General features: G+C 44.5%; 2 protein-coding genes across 5 annotated transcripts in view; one reads left to right on the plus strand and one right to left on the minus strand.

Moving 5' to 3' along the window:
- daam1b (dishevelled associated activator of morphogenesis 1b) overlaps nucleotides 1–10,025 on the plus strand; it is a 47,674-nt gene extending 37,649 nt beyond the window's left edge. For 2 of the 4 annotated variants that reach the window (XM_086188968.1, XM_086188967.1), the window contains exons 14-27: nucleotides 1–36; nucleotides 120–434; nucleotides 514–621; nucleotides 2,087–2,116; nucleotides 2,366–2,463; nucleotides 2,544–2,628; nucleotides 3,712–3,818; nucleotides 4,429–4,517; nucleotides 4,783–4,951; nucleotides 5,060–5,167; nucleotides 5,431–5,491; nucleotides 5,970–6,101; nucleotides 7,198–7,368; nucleotides 8,182–10,025. The exon at nucleotides 1–36 is cut by the window's left edge and continues 152 nt beyond it. In XM_086188968.1, coding sequence (XP_086045094.1) covers nucleotides 1–36; nucleotides 120–434; nucleotides 514–621; nucleotides 2,087–2,116; nucleotides 2,366–2,463; nucleotides 2,544–2,628; nucleotides 3,712–3,818; nucleotides 4,429–4,517; nucleotides 4,783–4,951; nucleotides 5,060–5,167; nucleotides 5,431–5,491; nucleotides 5,970–6,101; nucleotides 7,198–7,368; nucleotides 8,182–8,394 — 1,722 coding nt within the window. In that variant the 3' untranslated portion in view covers nucleotides 8,395–10,025. The remainder of the gene's footprint in view (nucleotides 37–119; nucleotides 435–513; nucleotides 622–2,086; nucleotides 2,117–2,365; nucleotides 2,464–2,543; nucleotides 2,629–3,711; nucleotides 3,819–4,428; nucleotides 4,518–4,782; nucleotides 4,952–5,059; nucleotides 5,168–5,430; nucleotides 5,492–5,969; nucleotides 6,102–7,197; nucleotides 7,369–8,181) is intronic. The other 2 variants (XM_086188966.1, XM_086188969.1) reach the window with 2 other exon arrangements.
- On the minus strand, nucleotides 9,898–12,891 carry l3hypdh (trans-L-3-hydroxyproline dehydratase). The gene is made up of 6 exons (XM_086188970.1): nucleotides 12,790–12,891; nucleotides 11,489–11,973; nucleotides 11,245–11,414; nucleotides 10,933–11,055; nucleotides 10,588–10,725; nucleotides 9,898–10,405 (listed from the first exon to the last, which is right to left on the minus strand). The coding sequence occupies exons 2-6, from the start codon at nucleotides 11,964–11,966 to the stop codon at nucleotides 10,280–10,282; spliced, it is 1,035 nt and encodes a 344-aa protein (XP_086045096.1). The 5' UTR covers nucleotides 11,967–11,973; nucleotides 12,790–12,891; the 3' UTR covers nucleotides 9,898–10,279.
- Between the last annotated feature and the right edge of the window lie 725 nt (nucleotides 12,892–13,616).

Below are 13,616 nucleotides of genomic sequence, written 5' to 3' on the forward strand. Positions count from 1 at the left end.
GCCGAGCTCACCGCCCGACTGCACGAGCTCAGTACCGTATGTTAGCCTTCACAGCATCATATCGCCCTTGGTCGTATGTTGTGTTATTAAACCGCAGCTGTCTGGTTCCCTCCCTGCAGCAGAGACAGGCTGCTGTTGTTCCTGGTGGCCCACCACTCGCCCCTGGTCCCCCTGGTGGCCCTCTGCCCCCTCCACCTATGCCAGCTTTTGGAGGTTTGTGTCCGCCACCCCCTCCACCACCTCCTGGGGGTATGATGCCTCCTCCACCACCCCCACCCCCTCCTCCCGGCGGGCCCCCACGCCCTCCTGGATGCCCACCCGGCATGGGCATCCCTCCACCACCAGGTGCTCCCCTGGGAACATCTCTAAAGAAAAAGACCATTCCTCAGCCAGCCAACCCACTCAAGTCCTTCAATTGGTCCAAGTTAGCTGAGGTGGGAACATTTGCAGGAACGTTAAGATGGGAACTTGATTCTGTTGGAGTCTCTGATGGGTTCTGTGGTCTCTGCTCAGAATAAACTAGACGGCACTGTTTGGATGGAGGTGGATGATGCAAAGGTCTTCAAAATCCTGGATCTAGAGGACATCGAAAAGACCTTCTCTGCCTATCAGAGACAACAGGTACTGATCTCTGCCCCCTCACCTCTGGTGGGTGGGTGGGGGACTTAGGGTTCAGCTGGCTTTTGGATTCAGTCTTGGCTTGTTCTTAGATTTTTTTTCAGAAATTTCTCCCGTTCTGCTCCCACATTCTCCAAAAATCAACAGTTTTCCTAGAATTTGATTGTAACCCTAAAAGTTCAGTGAAGGAAAAAAAAAAGCAGAAGGGAGAAATTACAAGTTAGTTTCGGGGGGTCAATTTCATTCACACATCACTTATGCTGAGTTTAGTTGAATTGCTGCTTTTATATGAATGCAATGCTTGTTCTGTTTTGTTTGCTTTGGTTTTGATTATATGTGATTTAAAATGCATGAGTGAGCTGCTTCTGTTGGCTTGAGATGATTTAAGAAGCCTCGTGGGTAATTAAACAGAAGTTTTGCTTTGCAAAAGTTTTTTTTAGTTCTGTTATCAGTAGTCAGAGCCAACCTTTAGCATGTTACACATAAGAGCATGTCTTGGAAAGGAAAGGAAAGGAACATGACAACTTTTTGGGAAATATGCTACTTTGCTATCCTCCCCAGACACAAATAGGCAGTTATACCCCTGCTCTCTTCACTGTGAGCATTAGGGAGCAGAGACCCACGGACAGGCTGACTGCTACCTTGCTTAGCACAATGAATGGAAGTGGATGTGCAGGTTAGCATTTTCCTACTCAGCTAAACTAAATTGACCGTAGGTGTGACTGTGAGTGTGAATGGTTGTCTGTCTCTATGTGTTGGCCCTGTGATGGACTGGTGACCTGTCCAGAGTGAACCCGGCCTCTCGCCTGAAGGCTGCTGGGATGGGCTCCAGCCCCCCTGTGACCCTGAACAGGATAAGAGGTAGAAAATGAATGGATGGTTTTCTGTAGTTACAACTGAGCTTCGGACCGAGAAAATTGTTCTGGTGATGTGTCAGGTCTAAACCACGGGTCTTTTGAAGCAGGCAAAGACTACGCTGGAGAAAAGTGTATTTGATAACTTTACAAAGGCAGAGTATGCTAACACATGCCATCCACCACCGGTCATCATGCTGAGCTAACTAGCGGTCAGCTACTCTTAGATCAGCGAAAGCTCAGCTCTCTAATGTTGCACAGAGGAAGAAGAACATCCATCTTCTTGTCTGGCTCTGAGGAGGAAGGCAAAAAAAAGTATTTCCCAAAAGTTTGTCCTTTTTAACGCCAGAATCACAACAATTTACACAAACATTTGATCCACGATTTCGTATGTGCACACTCAGCATGTGATTGATTAGTATGTGATACAGCATGACCATGCCACTGAACAACCACTCATGTTTCACTGCTGCTCACTTCATTACTGTTGGATCCATCAATGCGGAAGTGCTGAATGATTCATTTGCTGTTTATTTTTTGGGCTGCAATCACGTAACTGCTTTACTTATTCTAATGAATGCTTACATCTTCCCTGCTTCCTGACTGCATTTTAGGACTTCTTTTTGATCAATAACAGCAAACAGGTGAGTGCACTTACAGTGGATTTTAGAAACCTTTTCACCCCTGTGTGACTCAGTCTGTCTGTACATTATACTTGTGATCCTGTTGTCCTCCCGTCTTGTTTGCATGTCAGGATCTACCCTTGCGTGATCTGAACCTTGTTTTAGGATTTCGAGCCATTTGTCAGTCTTTGTTATGTGTTTCATCTGTAACTAAATCAAATGTGGACAAGTTAGATTTGCACTCTGAGCTCTTTACCACTCCACTCACAGAAAGAGGCTGAAGACGACACCCTGAGCTCCAAAAAGGTGAAGGAGCTGTCTGTTATTGATGGCCGTCGAGCGCAAAACTGCAACATCCTTCTCTCGAGGTACTTGGACCCCATCGAAGTGTAAAAGTCCAAATGTTGGCTTGTGTGTTTTTGATGGATTTAACGGTTGTTTGCTGCAGGCTGAAGCTTTCAAACGAGGAAATCAAGCGAGCCATTCTAACCATGGATGAACAGGAGGATCTTCCCAAAGACATGCTAGAGCAGGTTTGTCACCAGATGCAGCAATTATGAACAAAAAAGGCTTTTATTTAATGGCGGGACTTAATCTTGTTTGTTGATTTGGCAGAATTCCGATTCCCTCTCTTGCACGTCATTGCATTAAGGATTTGTTTTATTTCATGTGTTGTGAGGGTTTGGATCCCATTTTGGGAACAAGAAGAAAAGCCATGAAAAGCACAAATGTCCTGTATTTCAATGTGTCCCTGTTATCCTGTTAACACCCGATGGTACATAATATTCCTCCCTTTAACACCTGAGGCCACGTCCATGACATTTTGGTTAACTGTTTAATTCAGTGAACGCTTTGGCAAGGGCAAGTTAGTCTTCATAGAAACTAAAGGTCTAAGCTTTTTTTGGTTTTAATTCCATGCTTCCAGAAAACCCTCAGGTTTTACGGGGTTATTTACAAATATGCCATGAGCGTTTTAGGTCTAAATGGGTTTGAATAAGTTTAGACTGACATTTAGTTCTTACTGGAAACATACAGCAGGCTTTAAAAAAGGAAAACTCTTCCCTGAGAATAACTGTAGAGTAAAAGTTAAATTGTGCTTGAGACCAGAAGGGACAAATGAAAAGACAAACTAAGTGTCTTAGTTGAGTGCAGAGTCACCAGAACAACTTGAAGAGTTTAAGTATCAAGTATCTGGAAGTCTGATGGAGGGGTGAAAACTGCTCTTCCTTGAAATGTTCTCTCTATCTTTCGGTGTTTGGATGATGGTGGTAGAAAGCACTTTTCACCTTTTAAAATACACATGCAGGATGGCTCACACAAGTGGGTGGAGTGGGTTTGTTAACCTGCTGCAGCTCTGCCTTTGCGCGCCAGTCGGGTGATATTTTCGACATAATGCTCAGGATGCTTCTGTTGTTGCTGTGTTTTCAAGATGTCGTCACTGCATGAGTGTTTTTGAGAAATGAAGGATTTATTAACTGGTTCTGAATTCATTAACCTCGACGATTGTCACTGCAGGTTTATAGTGGAAGCTTTCCTCTGCTACAGGTTTTAAGCAACCAGGTGTTTTTCTGACTCGGACGAACCCTCCTGTCATATATGTATTTCTTGTCTGTCAGTTGCTGAAATTCGTCCCTGAGAAGAGTGACGTGGATCTCCTAGAGGAGCACAAACATGAGCTCGACCGAATGGCGAAACCCGACCGCTTCCTCTACGAGATGAGCAGGTACTCGCACTTTTCCTCTCTTCTTCTTTTTTCCATTATCTCAAGTAATTTCGTATCAGGCCGCCAGTATCAGACCTGACAGCTTCAGGTTAACGCAGCACTCGGCAGATCAGGTCTGCTGACGAACAATAGCCATTGTTTCGTCTTAGCTGATAAACCAAACAACACATGGGTTTCCACTTAGCATCGCAACAATGGCTGTCTGTGTGATTCACTTCTTCAAAATTGTGTCGGTGAATAAATAGAGTCAGTAATGTAATAGCGGTATTTGTATTGCAAACAAACTCTGGTGGGATGAAGGAAGAAAGGAAACGTGTCACAACTGGGCTACTAACCTTGATCAAAGAATAGACCAGAAGCTCCTTTATTGTTAGGAGTGGAGGAAGATATTATTAGCCTCTCAAACAGCCCCCTCTCCCTCACCCAGAATTAAAGATTCAGTTGTTGATAAGCTGAAAATATATCACTTTCTGCTGCATGTCCTGGGCAGCAGTACAGTGTTTCTTTTTGTGGCTTTTCTCCATATTTGTGGATTTCCCTATTTATAATTTAATAATACTTTTGTCTATTTTTGTTCCTCTCTGATGCTCCTTTTCCACTCCCTGTCCAGAATAAACCACTACCAGCAGCGGCTGCAGTCGTTATACTTCAAAAAGAAGTTTGCAGAGAGGATAGCTGAGATCAAACCCAAAGTTGAAGGTGGGAAACATCTCATACAGGAGACATTAATGCAAACATGATTTATGCAAAGGTACTGAATATTTTTATCTGTTGGGCTGTTTCAAGTGAGGACAGTATTTCCTTCAAAGCGCTTCTGCAGACATTATTGATGGCCCCTGAAATCCAGATGTTTTGTGTTTTTGCCAACATCAATAAGATCCAGCTACCAACACACATGTTCTAAAAATAAATAATTCAGGTACTTTGAATCCACTAAACATTCTTCCTGTTTTTCGTGCTTCAGCTCTGACTCGGGCATCGAAGGAGGTTTTACACAGCCGAAACCTGAAGCAGCTGTTGGAGGTGGTGCTGGCCTTTGGAAACTACATGAACAAGGGTCCGAGGGGGAACGCCTACGGCTTCAAGGTGTCTTCACTCAACAAGATCGCTGATACCAAATCCAGCATTGACAAGTACGAGCACCGTCTCAGTGAGAGTGGGATCCAGCTCCATTTATACACTTGTTGGAGCCTTCATATTTGCTCAAGCGCATTTTCCTCTTGCTCTCTTGCGTTTTGTAGAAATATCACTCTGCTGCACTACCTGATCACCATCCTGGAAAAGAAATACCCCAAAGTCCTGATGTTTCAGGGTGAAATGCAGAGTGTCCCTGAAGCAGCCAAAGTCAAGTAGGTGCAATTTTGAGATGGAGAATATTGTGGTTAGTTCACCCAAACGCTGGCAGGTTCAAATTTAGGGGTTGAAAATATACTGTTTAGATTTGTTCCTCTTTGCCTCCTCGTATGAAAATTGTTGTAACGTTTCGTGTGTCTCGTTGGCAAGTCCATAAGTCGAAGGTTTTGTTGCATAGACATATTTGCAAAGCTTCATTTAATGCCACTAAATAACTTCTGTTCTGTAAACTACCATCATTTTCTCTCCTTTACTGCAGCATGACTGAGCTGGAAAAAGACATCGGCAACTTGCGAAGCGGCTTAAAAAGTGTTGAGAGTGTGAGTGACAATTACACCGCATTGTTCATATTTAAGGGAACACACCAACTTTTGGGGAATTGTGCTTTTTGTCCATCTTCCCCAGAGCCAGACAAGAAGATGGATGCCCTTCTGTCCTCTGTGCGTGTAGTAAGGAGCTGAGACCTGCATAGACTGGATCTTTGCTAGTTAGCGTAGCGTAATGAATGATAGTGGATGGGCAGGTTAGCGTAACTTCGTCTTGTTCACCTTGGTTCCAAAATTTGTAGCGAGTGTTTTGAACAACGCTAGTTCTTCTATTAATGCAGGAAAAGAATGTTTGGAGGAAAATTGTATTTTATGAATTTTGACTGCTCGAAGCTAACAATCAGTCAGCTAGCATCTGTGGATCTCAGCTCCCTGGTACACCCATCAGAGACTGGCTCTGGGTGGCCACGGAGTTTCATGTTCCTCCCAGAATGTGCTGTGTGGGACTCATTTCTTGGATTTTTACCTGCAGGAGCTTGAGTACCAGAAGAAGCGACCGCAGGAGGCAGGAGACAAGTTTGTGTCTGTCGTGAGTCAGTTCATCACGGTGGCCAGCTTCAGCTTCTCTGATGTGGAGGACTCTCTGACCGAGGCCAAAGATTTGGTGAGTCTCTGTGGCTGGCTGCACACTTGGTTTGAGCTGGCGTAGACCGGACAGCGCCAATGACAGGAGTTGACGATGAAAGCTGGTATCCCGTTTCCTCGGAGCGCAGCTGTTTCTACACGCCTTATTGACCTCATCAGTCACCTTTCTGGGAACGTGAACAGCAGGAGTGAAGCGTTTGAGCTTCCTGCTGCAGCAGCACTGATGACTAACTGGTATTCTGCTCACTGCCATACCAAAACCAGGAAAGGGGATGGTGGCTCCTGACATGATGTGTCACCAAAGCAAGACGAGAAACAAACCCGGGTTTTGCAAATGGCAATTTAACAAGAAATCGGCTCCATTAAACTGTTACAACTAGAAACCTGAGCATGTTCACCCCTGCAAAGGAGAGCTTGACACCCTGATGTTTGATTTATGAACTTGTCCACATTTATTGGTTCGTGGCTGGAAGTTTTAATCTCCGGCATGTTTTTCCCCGCCATCATGTGTGTGTGTGTGTGTGTGTGTGTGTGTGTGTGTGTGTGTGTGTGACATTGACCGAAGGGCTGAGCTGGTCACATGGCAACCATTAGTGTCTGTGAATCATTTATGGTGTCACACAGTTAAATATTTGAGTGTTTACAGTGGTGTTCTGTCCTGGTGATGTGGGAGCAGAGACCCTGCTGACCCTCTGATCAGCTCCTTGAATCTGGTTTGTGTAACATATTTACACACTGATAGACCTTGTGAGGATGTGAAGTCATGTGAAGTCATCAAATGACAAATGAATATTGACATCTGAATGTACACATCTTTGAAGCTATTAGTTCCCAGCATGATGTCACATCTGGATTTGCTTCTCTTTTTTTCCTCGCTGTGAGAAATACCCAACTAACACATTTCCTTCGTTTGGTCTCTGGCTCCAGGATCCGGCCTGGACTGTAATCAGTGGCCGGTCAGATCTGGGTTAACATGCGCTTCAAAGCCCGACAACTGGACCCCTGCTCTGATTTCAAAGAGCTGAGACCTAATGAGTCTCCTGTAAACCAGAGTCCAACACGGTTCTACTGTGTCCTGCTGTAAATCTTGATCCTGTGTGCTTTCGTTCCCACAGTTCCTGACGGCAATAAAACACTTCGGTGAGGAGGCCAGCAAGATGCAGCCTGACGAGTTCTTCGGCATCTTTGACCAGTTCCTGCAGTCGTTCGCTGAGGCTCAGCAGGAGAACGAGAACATGCGCAGACGCAAGGAAGAAGAGGAGCGCAGGGCCAAAATGGAAGCTCAGGTACATTGATGCTCCCATGAAAGTTAATTTAGCTCTTGAAAGAGACCAGGTTATCTAACAGTTACACCAACTGTAAAGGAACATGACAACTTTTTGAGAAATCGTCCCCCAGAGTCGGCACCCCAAAACTTCATGCAACAAAAAAAAAAAAAGAAAAAAAAAGTTTGTTGACACCTTGAAGAAAGACTGCTGCTCTAATCATGGCTGACTTTGGAAGACTGGATAAGGAGACTTCCTGCTGAGGGAACCCAGATTTTGCGGAGGTTTGCTAACACTTCCCATCCAGTGCCATTCATTGTGCTAAGCTAACTAGCAGTCAGCTGGACTTTGTGGGTCTCTGCTTCCTAAAGCACGCACAGATGAGAGAAGAGTGTCTTCTTCTCCTGCTCTGGGGAACTAGAAAAAAAGGTTTTGAAGTTCCTTTAAGTTTCCTTTGAGTACAGCCTGAAGCTTGCCACCTCAAATGTTGTAGCATTGCTATACAACTGTAGAACTTAAACAAAAAAAAAAGGAACCTTTCTTGGACTCCATAGAGTCCATCTTACCAAGTTGCATGCTGAGACTGATTTACAGAGCAGGGAGTTAACCAGAAGACAGAGTAATACCAGACAGATATACAGTCTGTGGAAAAAGCAGGCATGAATGGGTTTCAGGGCCTGGGAACATCATGGTTCATGTTCCACACCGTAACCTCCAGCTCACCTGCAGGCCCCACTGTTTATACTTTTGGAATAGAAAGATACACTCTGGCTTAGTATGGCTTTACTGTAGTGATCAACAACTTCAGAAGCTCTCTAATATTTCTGTCATCAGCTCAAAGAACAGAGGGAGAAGGAGCGAAAGGCCCGGAAAGCAAAAGCAAACGGTGAGGACGACGGTGGCGAGTTTGACGACTTGGTGTCAGCGCTGCGCTCAGGCGAGGTCTTCGACAAGGACTTGTCCAAGATGAAACGCAACCGCAAGCGCATCAACAACCAGGCAACAGACTCAAGCAGAGAGCGACCAGTCACAAAGCTCAACTTCTAAGAGGTGGTTGAGGTCATCAGTCCTGCCCTTGCTCATGCCCCCCCCCCCCCCACACACACACACACACACACACCTTTTTACATTTTTTTATCTGGGTCGAACTGACATGCACATTCCTCAACACCCTCCTCCATTCCCACCCAGCTGGGCTTGATGTAACGCGGCCTTGCACCATCATCGCTGGAGGTCCACACACAGCACAAGTTAGGAATTTCCATTGTTTTTCAGTTTTTGATGCTAAACTGAGTCAAAGCCAAAAGATTTAAACAGCCAAATCCGGTGTCATCCGGAATCTGTTTGGTCCGGATGAAAAGTTTCCAGGAGTATGAGGATGAGGTTTGTTCTGATAGACCCGCGGTTATGTTCTGTGCTGTTTTTCTACGTCAGAATCTATGCACGGAGTGACACGTGCAGCTAGACTCCTTCGGGGCTTGATGCTCGATCCTAACAGGAGATGATTCCATTTAAAAAAAAACCACACGCATACACACTCAAGGGGCCATTTTGTACAGAGGGATTTCATAGATTATTAGGGGCTGCTCTCACACACACCTGGATTATCCTGTATGACTCAATCTGAACGCAAAGCTGCTTTTGTCTTGCAGCCTGAACCATCCGTGGACTGAGACGCTGCATCGTCAGACAAACGTGGTTTTAACTGTGGACGATGCAGCCGAGAAGTCGAGTTGTTGGTTTTTTTTTACTCCACCATTGTTGATGTGCGTGCAGCATTTCTATATCTGGTCACTGTATGTATTATTCAAACCTGTTAAGAGCTGGCCTTAACTCTGGTGATTATAATTGTTGAGTTGGTACTCTCCGGGCCTGGGCCTCGTCTGCAATGTCTCAACAGGTGAGGACACTAATGTCATAGATTACCTATATCTATATATAAGGTCGCGTGCTTGTTACACTCGCACATATAAAGTCATACCTACTACGCTAAAACGCCATTAAAACCGTACACAATCGATGCAATACACGTGATGAGAGTGCCCGGCTTTAAGATTTTTCTTGAATAGATGAAATGATTCCTGCACACTGGCTGCATTTCCACTCTCCACAGTCCACATGTGGACCTGTGAAAGCAGTGCAAATCCATCTAGTGTCTCACACTTGGACCATTGGATTTTTATAATTTAAATATTGCCTTCCATTGTCTGATGACCTGAGAAAATAAATGGGAGAAAAACATTGACTTTTTGGTATTAAGTTAATAGAATGCAGGTGAAAAAAACCCACTCTTTTTCAGGTTGTTTTACCACCGTCATGAGATTGAGAAGTATCAGTAAAGTCAGGAGGACTTGCGGACCAGCCAGAGAAGCCTGATAGCGCCATCTAGTGGTCAGTAAGTTCAATTGAACAGAACGTCACACCACCATGGGAGATGGTCACGAGGAACTCACGAAAACCTGGAATTAAATCAATAACTTATAAAACACCCTCAAAAATGACTAAACTGCCAACTTAACATGTTGCAAAGGTACAGCTGCTGCACAATGATGCACTGTTTTTATTGATCACAATTTCAGAGTTTCACAGGACAGTCAACTGCTCTAAGACATCTTGATTTGCTGTCCACTGTTTCCAGTTACGTCCTGATGAATAGTGAATGCATCATTCCATGTATTATTTCGGGTAATCACATATTGGCACCAGCTCTGTTAATACTTCCACGGCCAGATGTTTTCATCTGGGAAGGAGGGATGGTGTTGCTGCCTCTCCATCATGTGGTCCAGGCAGAAGTAGCTCAAGAGTTCAGGTCCAGATGTGGTTGGTGGTAAACTCCTCTGCTGGACATGGAGCTGGAGGCATCGAGGGTACCTCAGCCAACTCGTTGCAATCTTCATTTCTTAAAATATTTTACAAAAGCCAGGATTGAGGCTCATTTCAGCAGGAAGCCGTGTGTCAGTTTATCCTCTGGCTCTTGAACGAAGCATGAAACTCCGGTGTAAAAAGCTCTGCCGGACACTTCCACCACCACAGCATCAAAGTCTCCGCACTTGGTCTCCTGGACGAGGACGCAAACAGACGCGTGTCACAGCTTCTATCTATTTAGCAACATGTGAATGACAGTGACTTCAGAACTAAAATTAAAAGAGGTGCGTCCTACGCTTTGAGCCTAGCACTAATAACTGGTACTGATTTGGGGTCCCTCGGTCACATGACATGGATGCTATTAAACAAAGAAACCTGGACAGCTTTTCCTGTGAACTGGGATCCAGTGGCTCCACTCTGAAACGTCCTGGACTGGTTCAACTGGATCAGACCTTTGTGATACTGGAGGGCCACTCGGGCTGTAACACCGGAACCAGTGGGGCTCCGATCCACCTGGCAACACAGTTAAAGGGGATTTTCTTCACTATTTTCACCTTTGACTTGGGTTTCATAGATATTAAATTTATAAGTTCCTTCATCTAGATATCATTTAGATTCTTCTAGTGAAAGAATTCAGAAACATGTCGTCGTAGCGACTGTGAAATGCTTCCATGTTTCCACCAGCTTTCTCTTTCCAGAAGAACCGTGACAGTAACACACCTGAGCTTCTGCAAACACACAGATGTTGGCCGTGGCTTCAGAGGAATAATCATCTTTGCCGTCTGTGAGGATGGTGCCGTAGAGAAAGGCCAAGTCCTCGCTGACTGGGTGGTGCAACTTCACCTGGGAGACGCAGATAAAAAGGTGAATCATGTTGAAGGAGCGTGTAGGGTGTAGATGGTAGGAGACATTTTTTGTGGCGGACATTGAATAATACAGTCATGACATGTCTACAGGAGCTCAGGAGAGAGAGAGAGAGAGAGACACACACACACACACACACAGGGGTGTGTGCAGGAAAGTCTTCCTCACCTGAGATTTGACGGCTTTAGTCACAGCAGTGGCAGCGTCCACCAGATCTCGGGTCCTGGACTTGCTCACATCCAGACCAAACCTCTGAGCGTCTACAAAGGCGTAGAAGGCTCCTCCGTAGCTGATGTCGATGGTGACATCACCAAACCCCTCCACCGTCACCGTCACACCTGGAGGAATTAGGATCGGACTAGTTGGTCCTGCGGAGGAACCATGTGGAGGGAAACTAGACGGGGATGCATACCTGTGGCGAATGCAAACGCTGGCACACTCAGAAACCTCACCCCGCCCGTTTTACCGTTGGAATATTCAACGAACGCCTTTACCAGACCACAGGGACAGTGAATGTTCACCGGCGTCTCAGGGGACTGCGGGTCTTTCACCAGTTTGTAGTCCACGGCGAAGCGTCCCAGAGCGATGACAGCATGTCCACACATGGTGCTGTAGCCCTCGTTGTGCATGAAGAGCACGCCCAGATCCGCCTCGCTGATTTCACTGTCCACGATGAGGGCGCCGTACATGTCGTAGTGCCCCCGCGGCTCATACATCAGCATCCTTCGCAGGTGGTCCAGGTGTTCCCGGACGTAGCGGCGCTTAGAGAGCACGCTGTCACCTTTGACCTCTGGGTAACCACGGAGGATGATGCGTAGAGGCTCGCCACCCGTGTGCATGTCGACCACAGAGAGTGTGTGTCCCTCGTGGGGCGGGAGCTGCACGTCCATCCTTGAGCTTTGATAGAGAAAGAAAAGACAGACAGTAGTTCTCTCTTTAATGTTGCTTGTGATGCGTCTGGTGTCTTTGTTGTTTCTGCAACATTACATGATACTTCACGGAACCATCAGCTGTATTTGTACTACTACTGGAGATAATAATAGAAGAGTGAACTACAGTTTTCCCCAGAATGCACCTCTTCACGAAGGTGTCGTTTACATGGGCAGTTTCAATCAACCAAACTAGATTTTATTGACTAAAATATTCAGATTATCCCAAAATTCAACTGAATTAATAAGTAAGAACTAAGAAGGACGTGAAACAGGAATAAGACTAAATTTTTTTTAAATGGAGTCAATGTTTACTCTAGAATTCAACTTCTGGATTATGAAATATCAGGTTTAGTCATTTTTCTGCTGCTACACTGAATGTGAGAAAAGCACAGAAGCTGTACGCAGTACAACCGTGGAAAATGTTTTCAACTTGCTTGCCATTTTATTAGATTTAAAACTAAAATCATCCAACAGCCCTGACATCAATCCTCTTCTTTTTTTAGGATAATTATGTAAAACATGTAATATGAGAGGCTGGACTTCTTTGTGTTGTTGTACTATCATCCAATCTTCATATAGCTCATATATTATGAGCAGAACTTTTAAGTTATTTGCGGAACGATTCTAACCAAGTCGCTATTTTTGACACGGGATTCCGGTACAAAACACGTCTACTAACTGCAAAAAAAAGATGCAACTTTCCGTTCAAATGCAAGTTAACGCTGATTTTAAAGGTGCCAGGCAAGAAAATGTAGCTGGAACAAGTTTAAAAACACTTTACCTGCCAGACTTCTTCAGCAGAAACCCGAACGTCCAACCTCTTCTTCTTCAGTTGCTTGCACGGTGCATACTGCCACCTACCGTACCGGAGTATGTACTACGCGTCATATGCCTGAACGGCGACGGAGGAGCGTCGGTAGACAATAATTAATAAGTCTTAAATATCAATTTTGTTATTAAAAATCTTCTTCTGAATTTATTGGTGTACAAAAAATTCTGATGCTCAGTTTCCTGACTGTCCCTTTGCTACTGTTTTTGGGATTATTTCATTTTATCTAATCCAGGTAACACATTTATTACCACTTGAAGAGTCGCTCCGATTATTTAGGATAATAAATCAATCAAATCAAACCCCTATGGTTTGATCCATTAACTGATTCGCCTTCTCTTTGCCAAAAAGAATGACATGATTTGCAAATTTCTCTTGCTATTATAATTTTCTCTAATTAGGCAACATTATAGCCTAATGTGGCTCTAGCCAAGGTTGCCAAATCCCTTGGCCAAATTCATTAAAATAAATTAAACAAATGAAAAGTGTTAATAAATTAAACAGATTAACAATTAACTACATTTAAGCATCTGAAATCCGAGTGTTTGTTGTTGCCGTCTCCATTTTTTGGAAGTGTCCTTAGACAATCATGTACACTTGGACTCCCAACTTTTACTGATGACAAAGTCAGTTAGGGAAACAGTGTTGCCTACTAGCTGTGACACACAATATATGTTTTAGTCATCTAATAAAAGCAGCCCCACATATTTACTTGATTCTAACAATAATTGTGTCGCTGTTTTGTTTTGTCTTTTTTTAAATTTATCCGGCTTAAGAAA

Source organism: Aulostomus chinensis, chromosome 20 (genome assembly GCF_037954235.1).
Source record: "Aulostomus chinensis isolate RoL2024-O1b breed Wild chromosome 20, RoL_Achi_v1.0, whole genome shotgun sequence".
NCBI classification, from domain to species: Eukaryota; Metazoa; Chordata; class Actinopteri; order Syngnathiformes; family Aulostomidae; genus Aulostomus; species Aulostomus chinensis.